The sequence below is a fragment of the Lissotriton helveticus genome, chromosome 11 (genome assembly GCF_964261635.1).
Source record: "Lissotriton helveticus chromosome 11, aLisHel1.1, whole genome shotgun sequence".
NCBI lineage: Eukaryota > Metazoa > Chordata > Amphibia > Caudata > Salamandridae > Lissotriton > Lissotriton helveticus.
The window spans coordinates 201,220,293-201,243,917 of NC_136072.1; the positions used below are offsets into that span (position 1 = coordinate 201,220,293).

At 43.6% G+C, this 23,625-nt stretch overlaps 1 protein-coding gene across 1 annotated transcript in view; it reads left to right on the forward strand.

Moving 5' to 3' along the window:
* Window positions 1-23,625, forward strand: part of VEPH1 (ventricular zone expressed PH domain containing 1) — a 1,476,213-nt gene that overhangs the window by 813,103 nt on the left and 639,485 nt on the right. The window contains 1 exon segment of the mRNA XM_078667132.1: window positions 18,759-18,898. Within this exon segment, the coding sequence (XP_078523258.1) occupies window positions 18,759-18,898 (140 nt within the window).

Genomic DNA, 23,625 nt, shown 5'->3' on the forward strand with positions numbered 1-23,625 from the left:
TTAAGACACATATACCACGTATCATGGCGGCTGGTCATTTTGTCTTGAAAGCATATAAACTCCTCCTCCCTCTACCTAGAAGGGCACACAGGCAGAGTGAGATTAGATGGGAGTCGGAACCCAAATCTACGGGCTTGATGTTTGACTGGGAAACTATTCATACCACTGCTTTCTCGAACAAAGTCTCTCCAATACTTTCCCAAACCAAATACATGCTACTAAACAGAACGTACTGGACACCGGATAGGCTTTTTAAACTCCACCTGAGAAATAGCCCTAAGTGCTGGAACTGTGACTCAGCTGTAGGGGATTTGGCCCATATGCTTTTTAACTGTCCCTCCCTGAAAATATACTGGGAGAAAATCTTCGATTGCATAGAACATATTTTCAGTTTCAAACCTGCAAGGGAATTCATGTATGTCCTACTGGGTGTCCTAGACCCGAACCTAGTTAATGCACATGATCGCCAATTGCTTGACCTACTGCTTACCCTGGCTTGTAAAGTAGTTTTATGTAAATGGAAGAGCACCTCTGAGGTGTCCTTTAAGATATGGCAAGATTGGTTATCCTTTCTGAGAGGAGCTGACAACCCTGCGCTGCATTCCTCCCCATGGCGCGCATCCCATAAGAAGCTTTGGAAATCTCTTGATGCATCATCATTTTCATTTGATCCTCCGTGATGTGCTATGGTCATGTGTAATATTCTGTAGTAAAGTGGAGTTTATGTATTTTGTAGTGTAAATTGGTGTGGCACATGGGTGAACACCCTCCCCAACGGAACTCATTGTCCAATAAGTACACGGAATGTTGGATCCAACTGGAAATTGGAGATCCAGGGACCTGGACAAGGACATTGTATATGTAGCATTCGCTTTAGATTCGGACTTTTACATTCGGACCTCATGGAATGAGTTTTTATGTAACGCCACGAAACTGTGTATTACCCTGCCTTAATTGTTTTGTTATGATTTTGTTATGATCTTGTATGTAACTCATTTCATGTATTGAGATTGTGTGTCTTTTACTTTGAATTTTCTTTCTTTCTTTTTTCCTTTTCTTCTATTTCTTTTTCAATAAAAATGATTTGAATACAAAAATAAATTACAGAGGATTTCTATTTCTGTGCTAAGTATAGCTGCTGGTTTGGAAACACACAGACTGGTTCAGTTTAAAAAAAAAATGTAAATTGTTATTTTAAGCATAATTCCACAGATTCAGGAGACTGCATTCTTTTTTTTCTTTAATCTTCATAGGCTGCAATGGCAATCCCCTGCATTGGTAATCGGATTACCATAAAGTGATATTATTCATTTTCAGGGTTAGCCAGTAGAATGTGCGTCTTTTTACCAACAGGCTTTAGCTACCGTTATATTATGATGCTGTGACAATAGTCACCGATTGACATTTACCTACCAACATTTTTTCAAGGTCTACTACATTAGATAATACACCTACATGAAGGGATTATATGTAACTAGTTTTCAAATTAATAATAAAAAAGTATCTGTAAAAGAGGGCTGTTTCTATCTGTTAGAATTAATAAAGGGAGTAGAAATAGTGTCTAGGATTGATCGTGAAATATAATAAATATGACTTTCTCCTTCACTCTTTGATTTACCTGGCAATACTGGCAATATTTGGTACATCCCCTGGAGAAGAAGCAAAATTTGTCATGCAGATCCAGGTGGTTGTGGTAAATTGAGTGCTGTCAGTATTTGCACCCATTATTTTAGGACAGGCGCCTATTTAGAGGTGAACATAGCTAAGGCTCTGTAGTGGGTAGCACTTGAAAATCTGAAAAAATTTGAAAAATACAAAAGGTAAAATTGAGGCAAGCATCATTGTGTGATCATTTTTGCACAGATGTGTAAAGCAGAAGCCGACACTTGCAGTACACTGCACACTATTGTAATGTGTGCCATCAGTTGGTTGTGCCTGAAACAGTGCTAAACGACCCTTTTAGAGTTAGATGCTGATTGCATCCAGGTGAACTTTGGCGTGCATTGTTGTACTAGAGGCCATTTTTAAACTGTCTAATTGAATGAATTACAAAAATCTTCTTAACGTGAACATTCCAAAGCACCATTATCTAACTTTAATGTGTCAGTTTTACATACTATTAATTACACTTGCATAATACTTTATTTGTAACTTTCTACATGCAAAACATAGTATTTAATATTTTATATTTAGACTTTAGTTTGTGTTTGTAAACACTTCTTTTTCGCAACTCTCCTTCCTTCTACTCCAACCTTTTTATTGATAAAATAAAAATAGCAATTTGGTCAATTTTGGGATTCCTATCTTTTATCTAGACTCTTAGCCATATATGTTTAAATTTTCATGGGATAATCCGATTTAGTAATTTTAGTTTATTTCGCACAATGTTTACTGTACTGATGGCTTATCACATATTCTGTAAAGTGCTACAAGTTTTGTTTTGTATATTTTGTTCTGCTAAGGCTTCTTAAACAAAAAAGTGGCTAAAATGTACTTTAACACATCTGTTATTTAGCATTGTGAAATACAAGTGATCCATGACTGTTTCCTGTCCCCGGGTAATGTTTTCTTTTTTTGTAAACACATTTGTATTTGTTTATGAGGTTCCTATAAGATCCTAATGTAGAAGATGTGGGATTGGCATTTGTCATGTTTTTATAGCTGATGCCAGAATGGGTCATAAAACCATAATTAAAAAAAGGATCGATTAAATAATTAAAAAAACGAATTTATGCTTCTTAGAGACTTACACAACAGCATGTAGTTCACATTAGGGGAGGAAGAATGTCGTTTCCTCTTAAACAATACATCGTACTTTCACTTTGTATATTTTGTTTCAGTACAGATGCGCTTCATTAAGATGGTAGGGTCAACATGTGGAGTGGAAAAGAAAGAACACAGACTGATGTATGTAGGAGTGGGAGGGTAGGATACCTTCAAGAGAGAGGAGGGGAAGGAGGAAAATGTGAATGTGGACATGCATCCAAGTGTGGCCATTCGTGAAACATAAATTTAACACAAAACGTCTTGGAAAAAAAACGCCTAACACCAAAGATAGGAGAACCAATAAACACAAGAAAAGAGAAAAGAACCCCCTTCAGAGTAACTGAGGAAAGGGAGGGAGTTGGGATGTAAGGAGAGTAACAGTGAGGTCACAACGAAATGCCAGTGTCAGCGGATTTCTAAATAATACTCTACCTGATGCTAGAGCATGAATATCAGTTTGCCTAATATATTTGTGTTTTGTAGGGAATCATTGTATGAGTGAAAGGTAAGACAGTTCGAAGGTCCTCAATCGATCACAGCTGACAGACATGGCTAGATATCAACAATCCAGAGGTGTGGTGAAATGCAACAGATACACTGGCATGTGGAGCTAGTCACTTCTTGAATTATGAATACATTCCCATTTGTATATGTTAATGTTTTTAGGTCTGGTCTCAAGACAGGTTTAACTTTCTTGCTTGCATCATGCAATCCCCCAAACAATAAATGGAAATTGCATACAAATAGATTTCCAGCACTGTCTTTTCACTTTGACCTATATGTACTTCCTTTTATATCCTTCATTTCACCACCCCAATCACTCTACATGTCCACTCACCTACAAGCGGTAAACATCCTTTACGACGCAACTTTTACCACGCAGTGCATTTACAACGCAGGTTTTTCAACGCAAGTCATTACAACGAATTGCGCTGGGGGCGCTCTAGGATAGGTAATAGTTTAAATTACTATCCAACACCTTCCCTACTATCCACGGGGACTGGAGTTGGAATAGTAAATTAAACTATTCACTATCCAGTACCCCTCAACGCAAGTCGTAACGACTTGCGTTGAAAAACCTGCGTTGTAAAAGCATGCGTGGTAAAATCATGGTTGTAACAACGCACATCCCCTACAAGCCATGCATTTTCTTTTATTGACACCTTGTCAATATTTTGCCCACTGTTTAACTCTTTTGCACACATTTGCATAGAATCACAGTTGCAACTTGGATATTTGATAATTCCTCTGTGCGTGCTGCAAAGAGACCAAGGATTGGATGATAATCTATACCAAACAATTGAATAGGTCTCATCTAAAAGACAACCGAATGCACTGTCACATGTGATCCGGGGCACTTTCTTATACCTTGAGGTTCTGGTGTAGTCATTAAACAAGTTGTGAATCAGCATTGGTGGCCATGCAGCGCAGAGTACAACTCACTGCATGGCCTGTACCATAATTACAGTCAACCTCGAACATACTATAAACTGCATGTGAGGATATCGGCTTATTATATGATGTGATTGTGTGACTTCACCGTGTAATAAACTCATAAACCCGTTAAAAAAAAAACAAAAAAACAAGTTGTGCCACTGATCGTGTGGTCCTATGATTATTGACTGAAATTGTATGTAAAGAGCTAATATCAGCAACACAAATCAAATTAAGGTGAAACCAATTCGACTCCACAAGAACTACAGAGTAGATGGTTCCAAACCATGAAGGTTTATTAGCAAATTATTCAAAATTAGAAGGTTAATCTACTCAGTAAATCAGTTATCAAATTAACATGTATATATCCATTTGGTTGTACAATCTGACATTGTACGTTATATAGATGAAAACGCAAATCATAATCAATTACAAGATGCAAAACAGATAATATTTTGGTTACATAAAGGAACTTCCCTAAGCGAAATAAGCATCAGAAGTGAAAAAGGGAAATTACAAGAGGAAGGTGTTGGCATCAGATGAACCAAATTAAGGTTCAGGGGAAAAAATCAGAAAACATTCACGAGTCCAACTCAAGAATATAGGTATATGGGGTCTCCAGTAGAAGAGTTAGGGAAAGGTATTCCCTCAGCAAATTCAGGACAGGATCTGTAAACTATCTTAAGAGTCCACAATTATATCAATAAAAATTTTGCAGAATTCTCAATCACCAACTCCCTCCGAAAAGGTGAATCAGGATACACTTTCTCCTGGGAGCAGGTAGACTCCCTAAGTTCTCTTTACAAAACCAAGAAGTACACCGCTGCACAGCCTTGAGAGTATCTGAAGTCCAGTCCATCTGGTACAGGAGGCTCTCTCCCATATCCACACACAGTCCAATCATGGCAAAGCTCCAATGAACTTTCTAATCAAATATTTTCCCAAAGCCAAAATAATAATGTATTCTTCTAACTAACATAGATGATAAGACATCTGATAGAAAGAGAGATGAGAAACCACCTAGACATCAACAGTACACTTCTTAAAGGAAAACCAAGAGTAGTTCAAGCCTTGTAGCAGCCTGGTCAATGTGTAGTAGTTACAGTTAAATGAATGCACAATATCATAAGCTGTCCATTGATTTCAGCTCAGTTATAGAATTGTGACTTAGGTACAGTGATATGAGGCCACTATTAACACCCTGATTGACATGTTAGCATATAGATTAACATACAAATAGTATAATTATGGAGCACAAAATTGATGCTGCTTCACATGTGAGACATTTTGTTTAAAAGGGATTTGGAGACCTCCCAGTGCTCACCATTTATTAGCTTCATTGCCACTCGTATTTGCTGCTTCCTAATTGGCTTGCTTGTGCAGATGTCGCTTCCTCTTCTTTCATGTCTGCCTTCTGTGGAGCCTGGGCCAAGTACTGGTTGCTTAATTTTAATTAGAGTACTTCCCCTGCTGATGCTGTGATTGAGGTAATGTTTTTTTTCTTTTCACCTTCCTGTTCACATTGTTGTTGCTTCTTACATCCTCCCTCTGCTATCCCTGTTGCTTTTTCTCACCCTCCTTTTTCCATTGTTCTTCTTCCCTCTCACCTTGTTGTCCATGTTGCTTCTTCTCTCCTACCTATCACCCTTGGGTTGCCCGTGTTGCTTGTTACATCCTGCCCTCCCTGTCGTTCCATGTTGCCCCGCCACCCACCATGACAAAAAAGCAGCTGCACTACTAAACAATAAGGCTAAAAGACATTAGAAACACTCTTTTGCATTGGCAAGACCTACTGGCTTTGCCAATGCTTGTTAATATTTCACCCATAACGTTTACATTCTTTTAGGCCCACAGAAAAAGTCATGGTAGATCCACAACACTGTGCTTAAGGAAAGTGGCCTTTCTTTTCTAGGTGTTGTAGCTGATATACACTGCTTGCCCGTCCCTGCATATAAATGTGGATGTGCAACAGCTGTGACTTTGCTGGCAAAACTGTCTTTCCCACATAAAAGTACTGCCACGTTGCTGTTGGTGTTGCACCAAGGTTTATTTTGTGCCTGTAAGTGATTTTGCACTTTTTTTAACCTACATTTGTTTTTGCACTTTAAAGTGTTTTGACTATCCTGCCGATGTTGTACCAGTGGTGAGTTGGCACCTAAATGTGATTTTGCATCTAAAAGGGATTTGCATGTACATATGTTTTTTCACCTTGATGTGATCTTTGTTCTGAAAACTTTATTTCACTCTCCTTTTGATGTCACACTAGTGGTGAGTGCACATAACTGTGTTTTTGCTCCTAAATGTCGTTGTGCGCCAAAAAGTGTTTCCAAACTCTTGTTAATGTTGCACCAGGAGCGATTTAGCACCAAGGATGACTTTGCACCTGAGAATAATTTTGTACTTAAAAGTGATTTTTCACAAGGATGGGATTTTACTCCTAAGTGTGATTTGTGCTTTTAAAACTGATTTGTGTTCCTATAAAGTTTTCCTGCTGATGATGCACCAAGGATGATTTTAAACTTAAATGCATCTTCTAAATGCTGATATATTGTTATATGTGTTATACTTTTAGTGAAAAGGGGGTGCGCAGATCATAAAGTCCAATAGCCAAGTAGTGATGTGTAAAATCAATTTCTGTATTCCAAATTCTTAAAATTCAACAAATTGAGAAACTTCAGCCAACGTGTTTCATTCCCATATTGGGACCTTCATCAGGGGCTAAAAGAGTGACAGACACAAATATTATATTCAAATACTTTGACACAGGACTAGAATGGTACGTATACACATATCAATACATTAAAAATACATACACAGAAACAAAAATTCTTGAAGAATAGTAGTTTATATTTTTGTTATGTTATGTGGAAACTCATGTATCTGTGTATGTATTTTTAATGTATTGATATGTGCATATGTACCATTTAGTCCTGTGTCTCAGTATTTGAATGTAATATGTGTGTTGTCTGTCACTCTTTCAGCCCTGATGAAGTTCCCAGTATGGGAATGAAAAGTGTTGGCTGAAGTTTCTCAGTTTGCCGAATTTTAAGACTTTGTAATAAAGAAATTGATTTTACACATTACTTCTTGGCTGTTGGACTTCATGATCTGCGCACCCCCATTTCACTAAAAGTAACTCTTTGACCTGGAGCACAGTAACGTCACACAATGGCTGGTGTAGGGGTTGGCTGCGCAGCAAATTTACTAATTGGAACTGGCGTGAGGTGCGGAACTAGGGGTCCACCGTTGCTCCACAGGGCACATATTGTTATATGTGGTTTAGCCATCCTGCTTGCTGTGCTCCATGAACAACATGAGCCTAGAAGTAATTTATACCTAAATGTGTTTGTCTGTTTCTAAACGTTTTCCATGCTTGTGTAGAGGTAGTGCTAAAGATGATTTTACACTTCATGTCCTCTTCTACTCTGATTTTGTGAGAAATCTACAGGTCCCTAGGGCAAAGACACAAGACACCGCAGTAGTCCTCTACAATTTCATTATATTAGAAAATTCACATTAAAAGATATCATGTTCTCTACACTAGATACAACATACTACACCAATTCACCTTCTCTACCCACAAAAAGGGTCTACCCTAGACTTTACTAGTGACAATCATCTTGCAGGGAACTACCAATTTGGGTTCCATTTGGAGCACACCACCAAAACCTCCACCTGTAAATTTGAGGATGACACACTTTATCTATTGCATAACTTACACTCTGTCCTCCTAGTTCTCTTCGACACTTAATTGAAACATATAATTTAGGTCTTATCAAAGAAAAGAATCTCGTTTCTCCAATGTGCTGATGGCATCCAGCTATTTATCAAGATTCATTGCTCAAAAAATGTCACGGTTTTAATCTCCATTTATTACAGAAATTCAAAATTGGATAAAAGTGTGAAACTTAAAGTTGGACCAACAGAAGATGTTGGAATTTCCAAAGCTCTCCTCTGCCAAATGCCTGGAATTCACAGACTTGACAAATTACGCCACCTTGACCTTCAAGTGAAAGAGATAACTAGAAGTTCCAGATTGGAGCTAAAACTTAAGGGCTGATTACGAGTTATGCGGTCTTTGTCTGCCAGACTCACGGTTATGCAGCGGTGGCAGTCCTGTAGGCGCCCTATTCTGAGGTGGCCATTTGGACCACCACTGCTGTTTCAACTGCGTTAGGTAACCTTCATACCCTGCGGTGGCGCAGCAGACAGGACTATCCTACATACAAGGCAGGACCACCACGGTCTCTCATGCATATTTCTAGTCTCCCCACCGCCAGCCTTTTTATGGTGGTGAGCCAGCAATGAAAAGGCTGGTGGTGGGGAAACAAAGGGGGCCCTACAGGACCCTCATGCCCCCGCCGCCATGGGGATGCATTCAGTGGGGGGGCACAACATGTTCCCCCCTGTTTGCATGCACCCCAAGTTCCAGCAAGGCATTGACTTCGTAGTCCATGCAGTTTTGGAAAATCTTCTGCCTTCCCTTTATGGTGCCTTTTTTCAGGACATGACCTTTGCCAACGGCAAAAGAAAAGCCCTACAGACACAAGTTGTACTCATAATCTTTTATGCATGGCTTTGGCAGTGACGTGCCAGGGCAAAGCCGGAGCAGCACCGCCAAACTCGTAATTGGCCCCTGAGTCTCATGACTTGCCTTCATTTAATTATTCTCCAGAGTTAAAAGAAGATGGTCACCAGAGTTATGCATTAGAAAAGCCAGATTCTTGACTCCTCAGGTTCCCTTTTATATCTGGTGTTAGCCAAGACATTTTGAGTTTAATAAAATTGTATTTGTAATATACTTATAGGGGTTATTAGTGAGCCTTCTTCATCCACTAGGCCGTTGCTGTGTAATTCTAATTTTGCATCTGCCCACTACAGCATACATCATGGGGCAATGGACCAGCCCACTTCAGCCACTAGCTAACTTCACTGAGTTCCATCATTCTACTCGTTCACAAGAGCACCCAAAGAAGTTCCCTTCATTGACAGGGACAACAATGTCAATGTGTTTTTTTGAGACCAAAAATTATTGATGCATTTAGCAATTATTTTTAATATTGTTGAGGGTCATTAAGCTCTCCCAACAGTAAGGTTTTACAAAAACTATGAAAAAGCAAAAACAGACATTGGCAAAATCCAAATGGCTGGCAAACAATGCCAGACCTATTGTCTTGACCAATGCTTGTTTCAAAGAAAGAATATGCCATTAAAGATCATTGAAGGGAAGGTTTCAACAAATTGTTTGGTTCATGAGATCTACCCAAGTGATACAGATACCTATCCATAAGCGGTATTAAGCTTAAATGGTTTGAAAATATTACCTCGAGTGTGTTCTAAATGTATTATTTATTTATTTATTTAGCGATTTGTAGAGCGCCTGGTGACCCGGAGGCATCCCCGCGCTATAACATTTGTGGAGACCAGAGGAGAAAAAGAGGGGACTTTATTTTGGGAATAGCAGCGTTTTCAGTTTTATCCTGAAAATCAGATGACTGGGTTCCAGCCGCATGGGGCGGGGAAGTGAATTCCACCCGGAGGATGCTTTCACAGAAAAGCGTCGGCCGCCGGTACGTGTCTTCCTGTATCTGGGGACGTTGGCCAGACGCTCATTATCCGAGCGAAGGGACCTGGGGGCCTTGTAAGGGGTAACCAGGTCTCTCAGAATAGCAGGGCCAAGACCATTAAACAGTTTGTGTGCAGTGCACAGGGCCTTGAATTCGACCCTTTGACGTATTGGAAGCCAGTGGAGGGCCTTAATTGCTGGTTTGGCTGATACTCTGGAAGGGAGGTTCATAAGTAACCGGGCGGCTGCGTTCTGCGTGCGCTGGAGTTTAGCCATGGTAGCTTCTGGAGCTCCCAGATATACCATGTTGCTGTAGTCCAGCCGCGCAAGGATCAGACCTTGGACCAGGAGTTTCCTGGATAGGGGCGGAAGTATTGGGAGGATCCTGCGGATAGAGCGCATGAGACCAAAGCAGGTACCTGCTGTTTTGGATGCTTGGGTTTTCATCGACAGCTCGGGTTCTAGCCAGACTCCTAAGGTCTTAATTTCTTGTTTCGGGGTGGGAATTTCCCCGAACACGTCTGGCCAGACCGACGGGGGGATGGTGGTCCATTGCTTGCCCAGAAGCATGACTTCAGTCTTTGACCCGTTTAGTTTGAGCGATGACTCGCACATCCAGTTGTGAATTTCCTTGAGGCAGTTCGGCAAATTGTCCGGATAGTTGTCCATTTGGGAGAGTGAGACGACCAGTTGCGTGTCGTCCGCGTAGCTCACTATTTTGATCCCGAAGGGGGTGACCACGTCTTCGAGAGGGGCCATGTAAGCATTAAATAGAGTGGGGCTTAGTGATGACCCCTGGGGGACCCCGCTTGTGAGGGGGAGGGTGGCAGAGTGGAAGTTGCCGTCCCATACCTGGAACCAGCGCCCTGAGAGGAAGGATTCTATCCACGTGATCGCCGAACCTGCGATCCCTGCCGCAGCCAGCCGATGGAGTAAGACACGGTGGTTAACTGTGTCGAAGGCTGCGCTGAGATCCAGGAGGATCACTGCAACTGACCCTCCTGAATCCAGAATGCACCTTGCCTCCTCGATGACGGCGAGAAGGGCGGTGTCTGTGCCATGGCCCGGGCGAAACCCAGTTTGGGACTGCCGTAAGAGGTTATTTGCTTCTAGAAACTGTGACAGTTGCCCATTGACCAATTTCTCGGCCATTTTGCTGATGCAAGGGAGGAGTGAAATTGGCCGGTAGTTCGCCATGTCGGCCGGGTCCAGCTGGGGTTTTTTTAGGAGTGCCTTAACTACTGCACTCTTCCAGCTGGGGGGGACCGAGCCTTGAGAGAGCGAGATGTTTATAAGCTCCGTGATCGTAGGCACGATGACAGGGGCTACTGTTTTAAGGAATCTGATGGGGGCGGGATCCAAAGGGGAACCGCTTTTCATTTTGGCCATGGTTGTGTCAACCTCGTTCCGTGTTACTGCCCTAAAAGCAGTCAGCTGAGGAAGCAAGCTGCTTCCTGTGCGGTTGGTGGATGCCTCATTGTCCATGTGGTTCGGCAGGCAGGGAGGGGGAAGGGAAACTAGAATGCGGGCGATTTTAGCGTTAAAGTAGGTAGCCAGTTCGTTACTTCTGTCTGCCGGGGGTGAGTTGGAGGAGGGTGGAGCTGGTATTTTCAATAGCTCTTTGGCAATGAGAAAGGATTCCCTTGCCGAGTTGGTGGAGTTTTTTATTCTCGTATCATAGTGAGAGGCTTTAGTGAGCTTCAGGGTTGATTTATAGATTCTAACCGACCTCTGATAGGCTTCCTTGCTGGCGTGCTGCCAGTCTTTCCTCCATAGCCGCTCTGCTTTTTTGCAGTTTTTGCGGAGAGTCCGGAGTTCCGGGGTGTACCATGGGGCAGATCCTAGTTTCCCGTTTTTATCCTCACGGGTTTTTATAGGGAGGATGGAGTCCAATGACGTGGCGATCCACTCCCTGAATTTACTGTCTGCGGTGACCGGGTCTTCCGAGGAGGTAAGGGTGGCAGAGTTCAGGGTTCTGGTCCAATCCTCTGTGGAGAGTCTGGACCATGCCCTGTCCCTGGTATAGGTGGTGGGTTTGTGGAGTTTCTTGAAGGCTCCTGGTAGGCGGAGAGGGACCATGAAGTGGTCCGTCCATGGGAGGGGGAGGGACTCTTTGGCTTGAAGGGTACGGATGTTGGTGAACACCGGGTCAAGCAAATGACCTTTAGTGTGTGTGGCTCCGGAATTTGAGAGGTGGAGACCGTAGGCCGCCAGTTCAGCAATCAAGTCGCCTGCCCCTGTGTCTAGGGGGTCGTCGAAATGAATGTTAAGGTCCCCTAGTATCGAGAAGTTGGTAGTGGAGTGGGCCTGAGCAGCTATAACATCCAGGAGAGCGCTGGAGAAAGGGCCCAAATGGCCAGGGGGGCGATAAACTAGGAGGCCTGACAGTGAGTTAGTCGGTGCTAACTGGATGGTGAAATGAAGGCTTTCGGAATCCAGGATATGCGCGTCGTTGGTTCTACAGGAGAGATAGTCCCGGTGGATGATGGTCAAGCCTCCTCCTCTGCCAGATGGACGAGGTTGGGACTGAATAAGGAAGCCCGGGGGAATAGCTAGAACAACGTCTGAATCCGAATGATCAGTAAGCCACGTTTCCAAGAGGAACAGAATGTCGAGCTCGTGGTCTTCTATTAGATGATTAATTAGCAGTGCATGCCTAGGGAGTGAGCGACAGTTCAAGGTGGCCAATTTAAGAGCTGAGGGCATGGTGGGTCGGCTGGGAAGTTTGAGCTGAGCTGGGCGGCAGCGTGTGCAGCTGGTAAATGGTCCCTCAAGATCATGAACATAGTTGCATGCGGTGTCAATAGTGGGTCTGAGACTGAGGAGGTCCCGGCGCGAATAGCTTACCTCAGGGGAAGCTTGGTCTGGCAGGGGTTCTGGCCCTGGGCCCGGCCGTGCGCAGACGGGCGCAGACGGGCTAGCCTTAGGCGCTCCCGCTGCGCTCGTCCGCTGCGCTGGTATGGCCGACACATTTTGTGGCGTGGGGGGTGGGCGTGGCCTCGTAATGGGCGTGACTACGCCTTCGAGCCGCGATGGCGGTTTGGGTGTTTTCCCTGTGTCAGCGCTAGGTTCCGCTGTATCAGGGGAAGTCAGGAGGGCTGCTCGGCGCGTTAGGCAGGCGCTACTGAGTTCAGGTAAGATCGATTTTTAAAAGCAGTGCAGGTGAAAGAACGTAATTTTAAAAGATCACAGAACAAAATACAGTCCTCTGGCTTTCCGCCTCAGAGGTCAAACAAACAATAATGCAGGGCGCTTTTAATCAGCGTTTATGTACTTTTCCAAGTGGGCGTGGCCTCGTAATGGGCGTGGCTACGCCTTCGAGCCGCGATGGCGGTTTGGGTGTTTTCCCTGTGTCAGCGCTAGGTTCCGCTGTATCAGGGGAAGTCAGGAGGGCTGCTCGGCGCGTTAGGCAGGCGCTACTGAGTTCAGGTAAGATCGATTTTTAAAAGCAGTGCAGGTGAAAGAACGTAATTTTAAAAGATCACAGAACAAAATACAGTCCTCCGGCTTTCCGCCTCAGAGGTCAAACAAACAATAATGCAGGGCGCTTTTAATCAGCGTTTATGTACTTTTCCAAGTGGGCGTGGCCTCGTAATGGGCGTGTCTACGCCTTCGAGCCGCGATGGCGGTTTGGGTGTTTTCCCTGTGTCAGCGCTAGGTTCCGCTGTATCAGGGGAAGTCAGGAGGGCTGCTCGCCGCGTTAGGCAGGCGCTACTGAGTTCAGGTAAGATCGATTTTTAAAAGCAGTGCAGGTGAAAGAACGTAATTTTAAAAGATCACAGAACAAAATACAGTCCTCCGGCTTTCCGCCTCAGAGGTCAAACAAACAATATGAAGGATAGAGTTTTAGGTTGAGCATGTGAGACCTCTTGAATATACTTTAGTGTATACTTATATGTGTATGTACTTTGTGGGCTCTGGAGATCAGCGCTAGGACTTATCTGCTTCCCCTTAGGGACTTTTCTTCAGTACAACTGCCTCTATTTAATTGTCTTGCTAGAAAACGACCAGCAGAGTTCAGTAAAATACCAGAATTGCGTTCTGCTTGTTCAACTGCCTCTATTTACCTATTGTGCTAAAAAACGACCAGTAGAGATCAGTAAAATACCAGAAATGCTTTCTGCTGAGGGACTTTCTTTTTTTAAATTTTTCTGGCAACTGCCTCTGTTTAACTCTCTTGATAGAAAACGACAAGCAGAGGTCAGTAAAATACCAGAATCACTTCAGCATTCCCTAGATTCCTGTCCATAGAAATTGTCTTCCACAAGCACCCGTAGACAATAATATTTTTTTCAAAGCTAGTATTTTCAGTGATATGGCCACAGAAGGCCCTGATTTTATATTAAAAGCAGAACTTTGGGCTATACCATTTCCCGCTGAAAGGAAATACTTCTCTCCATGTGTTCACATACCTGGCATGTCACACAGTTTGGTGCTTACTTTCCCTAAATGTTAAAGAACAGTAGATGTTTCAGCACCCAGGCTAATGTGCTGCATAGATAAATACATATAAGGTCCCAAAGGCGAGACCGATTGCATTGTAAATGCTTGTTTAAATTCTATGATTAATTACTTTTTTCTCTAGAAGATATTCCGTTTTGAGTGTAACCTTGACGAATATATAAGCACCTAGCATTTATATTTTGGAAGATATTTCTAGAAACATTTGGGTCATCTCATCTCTACAAGGTGTTATTTTAAGTATGATCCTAGATTTAATTAGAAAATACGTGGTAAGATTTAAAGAGAAAATCATTTAAAAGGATTTGAATAAATCATTTAATAGGTAGTTTTATAGAACAGTTTCAACATTGCTTAGAATCAGATTCGTTGATGAGTTACCACTTTATTTTCTAACATGGTTATGAACCCTAACAATAGCTTGAGGTAAATAAAGACATAAAAACTGGTATATTGTTAGATGTTCTGACAGAGGTTTAATATGGATTACCTGAGGTAAGTTTGTGCTATAATATAATATAGATGTTCACACTAAACATTTTTTAAGTGTAGTAGATAGTCGTATTATTAAGTATACTACTGGTTAATTACCACTTAAATATGATTTTTTGATTATGTAATCACGTTTGCACACACACACCTACTGCTGCTGATCTGTATACTATTTTAATGTATTTTAATTGTGTGTTGGAAAGCTGTGAAGGGGGTTGCAAGAATGAAAGAAGGATGAGCCAGGGCTGATGCTTTCCATTTCAAAAGTCTGGATCTTCCTTGCTTGAATTCTGGACTTTAGAGACTCATTCCGAAGCTAGTCACAAAAATCCCTGATCATTTCTCGTGACTAAGGTTGTAGGCCTTTTTTGAGTCTTTAGAAAGGTATGTTAATGCCATCAGGTTTGAATTAATCATGATGGGAAGTCATTAGTGTATTCCTTGTGATCAGGCCAATAGGTTTCTTTTTATTGCATTTCCAAAGGCTACATGCTTATCATTGTGATGATTATCATTGCCAAAGCATATAGGCCCGACTTTCTTATAGTGAATATCCATTTTTTGCTATAAACATATTTATGAGTATTCCTAATTTTAGGGATGTGTTTTGTTAGAATGTTTATTATCTCTCGGTTCCCCAGAGATAATGCGATCATATTGGAATCAGGGATAATAATAATTATAATAATAATAATAATATAGAATTTTCTAAAGCGCGAACAGCTACCTCAACCAGGAGGTGTCCCGGCGCTGCAGAGCACATTTTGACCGTGAGGACTAAGCAGGATAAGTGACTAGCGTGGTTGGGTGAAGAGCCATGTTTTCAGCATACGTTTAAAGCAAGGCTCGGAGGGGGCCTGCTGGAGGGCTGGTGGCAGGGAGTTCCAAAGTTTTGCCACGTTAGCTGAGAACGTCCGTCCTCCTAGCCGAGCTCTTTTTGCTCGAGGAACAGCAATCTGAGCACGACTGTTGGATGGGAGGGAACGGGCTTGACTGTATCTCGGTAGTCGGGCTTTCAGATAGTTAGGGCATGTGCCATACAATGATCTGTGTGCCAGTGTGAGTGCCTTGAACTTAATTCGGCTAGCTACCGGTAGCCAATGAAGTAGTTGAAGATGCGGAGAGACCGATTGCTTGAAAGGGATTCGCATTAGCAGTCTTGCAGTCGCATTTTGGACCAGTTGTAATCGATGTACCAGGTATTTGGGTAGTGAGCTTTCCTTTGGTACTTTATTTACACCTTGGAAACTCTTTGAGGCCCCTTTATGGGGGTTATAGTTGATATTTCAAGTAGCCATTATGTATGTAATTTCAATTTTGCACATAGTTTTTAGTTGTTTATCAAAGTATTTTTCATTTTTAAAAGCATTTACTGGACAATGATTTATTAAGTTTGTGCATTGGCAAGTTCTTTGTTATCCAAAGCACCACAATGAGTCAGCTTTGGACTGTCCTGCTTCTCTACCACAAGAGTCAAGTGTGAAAACAGCTACTTGGTACCCAGTTTTATGTTCCCTGTTTACATAGATGGGGCTCAGTAACATCTAATGGGCATCCCAAACCGAATTTCTTACAATTAATCCAGTGCTGGAGCAGTCAAAGTGGCAACACTTACCGACAGCTGAGAAGATGTCTAACATAAACGCGGACCATCCTGAAACTGTGGTCGCCCGCTGAAATCATTAGGAAAATTAGGAAAAGGCTGAAATAGGTTGCAGTCCTACAGCTTCACGCCCCAGACCTCCTGCCCTCGGTAATGTAAGACTGTTACAGGTCATCAGGCTTCCCAGGGACTTTCACAAACTAAGGGGCCGATTAGGATCGTGGTTTTCCCGCATCCTCCGGGCCGGCGGAAGCCACCGCCGGCCCGGAGGATGCGGGAAAACCGCTGGGGAGGCACAAAAGACCCACCGCCAAATTAGGATGGCGGTGGGTCTCAAAATCCGTCCGCAGCTTTACCGCCGCGGTCGCCTTCCGACCGCGGCAGAAAAGCTCTAACATGGCTGGCGGTGTCTATCAGACACCGCCAGCCATATTAGGATGGAGGTTAACAGATGCCTTTCCGCGGCGGATTCTCCGCCGTGGAAAGGCATACGGTGATTTCTTGGGGGCCCGTTGCGGGCCCCCAGGGTGAGTGGGGGGGGTGGGGGGTGCACATGGGGGGTACCTATGGTACCCCCCTGCATTTGCGTGCACGAAGCAGCAGGCACCGCGTGGTGCCTGCCGCTTTGTGCATGCAAATGCTAAGCATGCATATTTAACCTTGCGGCAGGTGCTGCTTCAAGCAGCACCCGCCGCAATGTTAAATATTGAGGATGTGACCGCCAGGCTGGCGGTCACATCCTAATTACACTGGAGGGACCGCCACTGCCCCTGTGGACGGTCCCTCCTCCTCTGGGGTGGCGCATGGACGCAGGTCCGTCCGCCATCCTAATGAGCCCCTTAGTGTGTAGCCCTGCAAAATCAGACTTTGTTGCAGGAGAAGAGCATGGACCACACCTGAAAATTGCCTCCATCATCAAATAGGGAATCAACAGCCCCACTAGAAGGGAAAGAGCGAACATGGGGCACTGGCGTAACGAAAATTGAGGGGGCCTCCCTGCAAGGTATGTAGAGGGGCCCCAACGGGCTCAATTAGGAGCTCTCCGGACAGAGTGCAGTGCCGAGGAGGCCCCCTGGAGCTTCGGGCCCCCCCGCTCCACGTGGGCTGCGGGGGCCTGTGTTACGCCCCTGACATGGGGATACATTCCAGGAGTTACCTAGCAATCCGACCTTAATGGACTGTGGACATTATTTCATGTTTTTTTTCTATGCTTTGTGTGCCTATATGAAGCACTGATCTAATCATAAAAGCAAGTATTTGACAGGAAAATCAGGCTACTGCTTTTACTATTTGTATTTTGTGTCTTGCGCCTGAAATTGCCTTGCCCTACCCCCCTCGAAGAACCTTGCACTGGTCGACCCTTGCTATCACGGATAGTCAAGAACTGAAAAGGGTAGTACTTGGTACAGTTCGTCAGGACCCATAGTAAGTCAGGCACCGTGAAAGCAGAAGTAAACAGTCACAACCCCCACAGTTGGTCCCACTACCGCATGCTTGCTCTGTGGCCATCTGAAGTGGGTTCTGGCAGTCTCCTAGATATTTTGGGCCAGATTCACAAAGTTTTTGCTGTGACATATGTCCTGACCTACTGAGGAATTCCATAAGTAAGCCAGCAGAACTACAAGAATAAGTAACAGCCACTCATACTAACACCTTTACGGTTCAGGCTGCATGATCTTCACAAGGAATGCTAGAGAGAGCTTGATAGGAATATATGACGTTACAACACAAACAATTACAACGCATGCTTTTACAGCGCAGTTTTAACAATGCAGCTACCATTACATCGCATGATTTTACAACGCATACCATTACAACGCCTTTTTCTAAAACTACCATTACAACGCATTCCATTACAACACATACCATTACAACATATACCATTACAATGCATAATACATTTAGTGCAACCGTAGGGTAAGCGTTGGATAGCGTAGGGGTAACATTTCCTATTCCCCCTCCAGTGAGTGCAACAGTAGGGAAAGTGTTGGATAGCATAGGGGTAAAAATTACTATTCCCAACTACCCCAAAGCCTATACCCACCCTAAAACTTAAAAATCTCCATTACTAACCTGATAATGCATTGTGATGGCATGCGTTGTAATGGCATGCGTTGTAATCAAATGAGTTGTAATGGCATGCGATGTAATGGTATGCGATGTAAAGGCACTTGCGTTGTAAAAGTTGCGTTGTAAAGGCATTGCGATGTAATGCCAGAGTTGACATTGACGTTTCCCACTTGATACACATTAAACATTATATACATGTATAATCGTCACCACCATACTAAGTAAAGGGAGTTATTATTTGTGTGCACTATTATGAAATTGCACGTTATAAAAACAAGGACTAACTTTTGAATCATAATTGATTTGCATCTTAAATTGTCTCCACATCAAAAGCGGTAAACCTATTTTCTGTATATTTGTTTCCAGATTCCCTCAGAAGTTGTGTAGCAAAGTTATTCTTCAGCTGCTCCATGAAGGGGCATTACTGCCTATACAGCAAATCCAGCTTTACGCTCATCAGCAGACATCCTCAGCTGTGGATCCACATCATGTTCCTCTTCCAACAGGTGTGTAAAGTCACCATTGCAAAACTGGACATTTTATATGAATGTACATTTTAACGTAAAACTATGTTGCACCTTAACTCTAAAGTTCCCCCAACGATCTGTGTGCATAAATGAGATATTTAAATTGTAGGGGTGAGGGGCATTTATATTCATGCCCCTATTTTTAAAAGCAACAATGCCAAGTCTTAAATAACTGTATAACGAAATAATAAATTTGCAAACTTTCCAAATCCAGTGTTGAGTTTACTCAGGCTGAATTATGCATCTGGAAAACAAATCAATTTCATGTTTACAAAAATTACATCTGGGTCAGGTGGCAAGTGACTCCGCTTTCCTCCTCTTTGTCAGCGTTCAGCACCAGTAGGGTTCAGGAACAAAGTACTGCAACCAGGAGCGGTCTACTTCCTGAAAAATAGTGAGGAATAGTAATGCATTGGTGCTTTTTCAGGGCTACATCCATGACCCTCCACTTTCTGATTCACCCTCCATCAGGGGCAAAAGGATGGAGAGAAGAGGTCTGGGGATTTAATTGTTGATTGACCCAGAATTCCCTGTGGTAGTCCAGCAGATTAAGTGAGGATGGGGACAGTGAGGGTTTAGCCAAGGGCCATAATTTGCACATGCCACTGTGTGCATTTGTGGGCAAGTGTGCTAGTGAGGATGCATGAATGAGCATGTCCTTGTGTATGCATGTGTAGCTGCCTGGTGCTGCTTATGTGTGCAAGTGCATCTCCCTGCTGGTGCTTGTGTGTGCATTGGGTAGGAGCCTGCTGTTGCTCGTGTGTGCATGTGTATCTGCCTGCTGGCGCTTATGTGTGCATGTGTACCAGCATACTGGTGCGTGTGTGTGCATGTGTACCTGCCTGCTGACACTTGTGTGTGCATGCACACCTGCCTGCTGGTGGTTGAGTGTGCATGTGTACCTACCTTGTGACGTGTTTGTGTGCATGTGTATCTGCCTGAAGGTGCTTGTGCGTCAGTGTGTACCTGCCTGCTAATGCTTTTTGTGTGCATATATATCTGCCAGTTGATGCTTGAGTGTGCATGTGTACCTACCCTACCTGCTGGTGCTGGTGTATGTGTGTGTCCCTGTCGGCTGGTGCTTGTGTGTGCATGTGTGTCTGCCTGCTTGTGTTTGTGTGTGCATGTGTGCCTGCTGGTGCTTGCATACCTGCATGCTGCTGCTTGTGCCTCTGTGTGTACCTGCCTGCTGATCCTTGTGTGTACATGTGTACCTGCATGCTGGTGCTTGTGCCTGCGTGTGTACATGCCTTCTGGTGCTTTTGTCTGCAAATGTACCTGCCTGCTAGCGATTGTGTGCGCATATGTATCTACCTGCTGTTGGTTAAGTGTTCATGTTTACCTGACTGCTAGCGTTGTGTCTGCATGTGCACCTGCCTGCTGTTGACTGAGTGTGAGTGTGTTTCTACCTGCTGTTGCTTGAGTGTGCATGTGTATGTGCCTGCTGGTTCTTGTGTGTGCATGTGTTTCTGCCTGCTAGTGCTTGTGTGTGCAGCTCTACCTGCTGTTGCTTGAGTGTGCATGTGTATATATCTGTTGTTGCTTGAGTGTGCATGTGTATCTGCCTGCTGTTGCTTGAGTATGCATGTGTATCTGCCTGCTGGAGCTTGTGTGTGCATGTGTCTCTACCTGCTGTTGCTTGAGTGTGCATGTGTATATACCTGTTGTTGCTTGAGTGTGCATGTGTATATACCTGTTGTTGCTTGAGTGTGCATGTGTATCTGCCTGCTGCTGCTTGTGTGTGCAGTATTATAATCAGTGACAGCAAGGGAGGAGGAGGCTTGTCAAGCCATCTTCAGGACCTTCTCTACATTTTCTAAGATAGAACACACTTGAGGGAGGCAGTCTATCTTCATCTTGTTAACAAAATAAATATGCATTGCACAAAGGATATTGTCTTTTTCTTCGTGGATATTTGAGAATGGTCTTTTGAGTAACTTCACAGCCTTGGTTGTGTGCAGGCTTACATTAATGGTGGGTTTTAGGGAGAAGACTAGTTTCCCCTTCACTGTTGGCAGTGGACTCATGATTCATCCTCACAGAAATGACTGATAAGATGGCAGACATATATTTCGACCCAGCCTGGTTGTAAATATATCCTTACCACCTGGGTTCAGCCCATAGGAATCACAGACCCTGAGCTTCTGTTTACCTGTTTTTCCTTTGTGTGCTTTTCTGCAAACTTTTCCTTCCAAGTCCTGACATGTAGTTCAACGCCTATTTTACCCGGTGATTGGATCTACTTTGCCCTTTGAGGCTGCCACAACAAACAACAAAGAGATGGAGGGAATGCATGACTGAATCTCAGCCAATGGCAGCCTTTCGAGCTGCATTCTAGTCTATTATTTTTCACCCACTGTGCCACTGTAGATAGAGAACAGCCATGTGTAAATCAGCCATGGCATGGTTCTCACAGGAACAGTCCTGCCCTTAATGCAAGGCCTGGTACCCTCGAGATGGGAACACGACTTACCACAAATCCAGACTAAGGGCCTGATTTAGATCTTAGCGGAAGTATTACTCCGTCACAATGGTGACGGATATCCCATCGGCCGAAATATAAATTCCAATATATCCTATGGGATTTATATTTCAGCTGGATATCCATCATCACTGTGATGGAGTAACCCGTCCGCCAAGATAAAAATCAGGCCCTAAGTCGCTCTGCTACTTACCATATCTATTGAAGTAATTAGCAGTTAGCAATAATAATAATAAGCATTTGCGGACAGTCATTAAAGTTGCTCTTTTTGCAATCTGCATTGGAGAAAGGCATGTTCTTGAATTCTCGCCTGTTTAAATTACCTACAGCTAAGCTATTAGCCAAGTAGATATTGCTTTGAAAGCCTCAAGACATATCCGTTGACTGAAGATAGTATTGCTTACTCCTACATGAGAGTTTCACATGCTACAACTGCTAACTAACTTCTCTGGAATCTTACAAGCGACCATAGCAGAACAACTAATGTAAATGCAAGGTGAACAGGAATAAGTACACTTTTGCTAAATATAAGAGTGCTGGCAGTGTAGTTGTTGTAATTCTACATGCAGCAATACTCAATCACTGCTTGCTGGACTTGGCCCTGTCTGCAGAGTCATCCCCAAACACTTGGACTTCACCCTACTGTTTTGTGAATCTTTTTTGTTGGCTCTTAGGACTCTGTACACATTATCACTGCTAACCAGCGCTAAAGTGCTTGTGCTTTCTCCTTTAAACATGGTAAAGTTATCTTACGTGCAGTTGGAATACTTAATTTACCTGTAAGTCCCTGGTAAAGTGATACTACCTTTATCCAGAGCCTGTAAATTAAATGCTGTCTGCAGCACCGATTGTGCCACTCACTTAAGTAGACCTTTAAACATGTCTCAGGCCTCCATTGTGTGCAGTTTCAACTTGGCAAAAGGTCCAAACCAGCCTTTTAAATACATATATGTCAAACATAGGGTATGCCCTAAACAACCCAGAGGGCAGGGTGCAGTGTATTTGAGAAGTTGGATGTGTACTTTGAACTTTTACATGTCCCGGAAGTGAAAAAAACTTACATTTGTTTTTCACTACTGCAAGGCCTACCTCTCCCATAGGATAACTTTCGATTGCCTTATTACATTTAATAAGTGATAACTTTTAATTGGAAGCAGGTATGAATGTTGAGTTTCGTGTCTACAGGATTGTAATTTAAACCCCTCTTTAAAGGTATAGTCTGATTTTAAGTCACAATTCTGAAAATTTCACTTTTAGAAAGTTGGCATTTTCTTGTCCCAACCATTAGGTAACTGCAGCCTGTATCTTGGGTCACCTGACTAGGTGTAACCGGCGGTTAGTCTTTGCGTGTTACTCCTAGACAGTGAGACAAAGGGGGAATTGGTGTTGATAAGAGCGTCAAGCTACCACTTACTACAATTGAACATCACAAAGGCTCTGCCTCAGCACACTTACAAAGGCTTTCACACTACACTTTTGTACCTCAGACATGCTGTGGCCAGGGAAGAGAGGCTGGAAATTCCAAACACCTCTGGGGCTGGAAACCAACGGAATCTTCTCCTACTTCAAAGATGGCACCATGTATAAATAGTGGACCCTCAGACCCAACACTTCAGTTCACCTCTGGACCTGTGGAAGACTCAGAAGGACTGCTGTGCTGCTTTGCTGCAAGAAGCGCTGCAACTTTGCTGCCCTGCTTCACTGCTGCCCTGCTGCCTGAGTGGAAAGGACAGGGCCTTCATCTTGCACCCAGGACCACCAGAGTGACTGCAAGGGCTAGTTAGGTGGCCTGAACAGAGCCTCAGGGACAGAAAAGCTCCAACCACCTTGAAACCACCACCAAGTTTCTGACTGCTCTGAGTCTTGCCCGCCAAATGGTGCCACCCAAGTGGCATACCCTTGGAAGTGAACCTGAATGTAATCTGCCAGCTCAACTGTAGTCTCTTTGGAAGAACTGACACAGTGCAATGCACCTCCTCACAGCTCAGCATCGGATTCAAACATCTCCAACGCAGGATCTCGCATTTATGATAGAAGATCTTCTGAACCACTGCTGCGTCACGCATCCTCGATGCAGGACTTTGCATCACAACCCTTCGTTGATGGCATCCTTGAGGATGATGCAGGACCTCCCATAGCAAGCCTTGTCAACAGCTACATCGGACTCGCCGCTCCATGATGCACCTGCAATACAGGATCTTGCAATGTTCTTCAGCCAAGATTT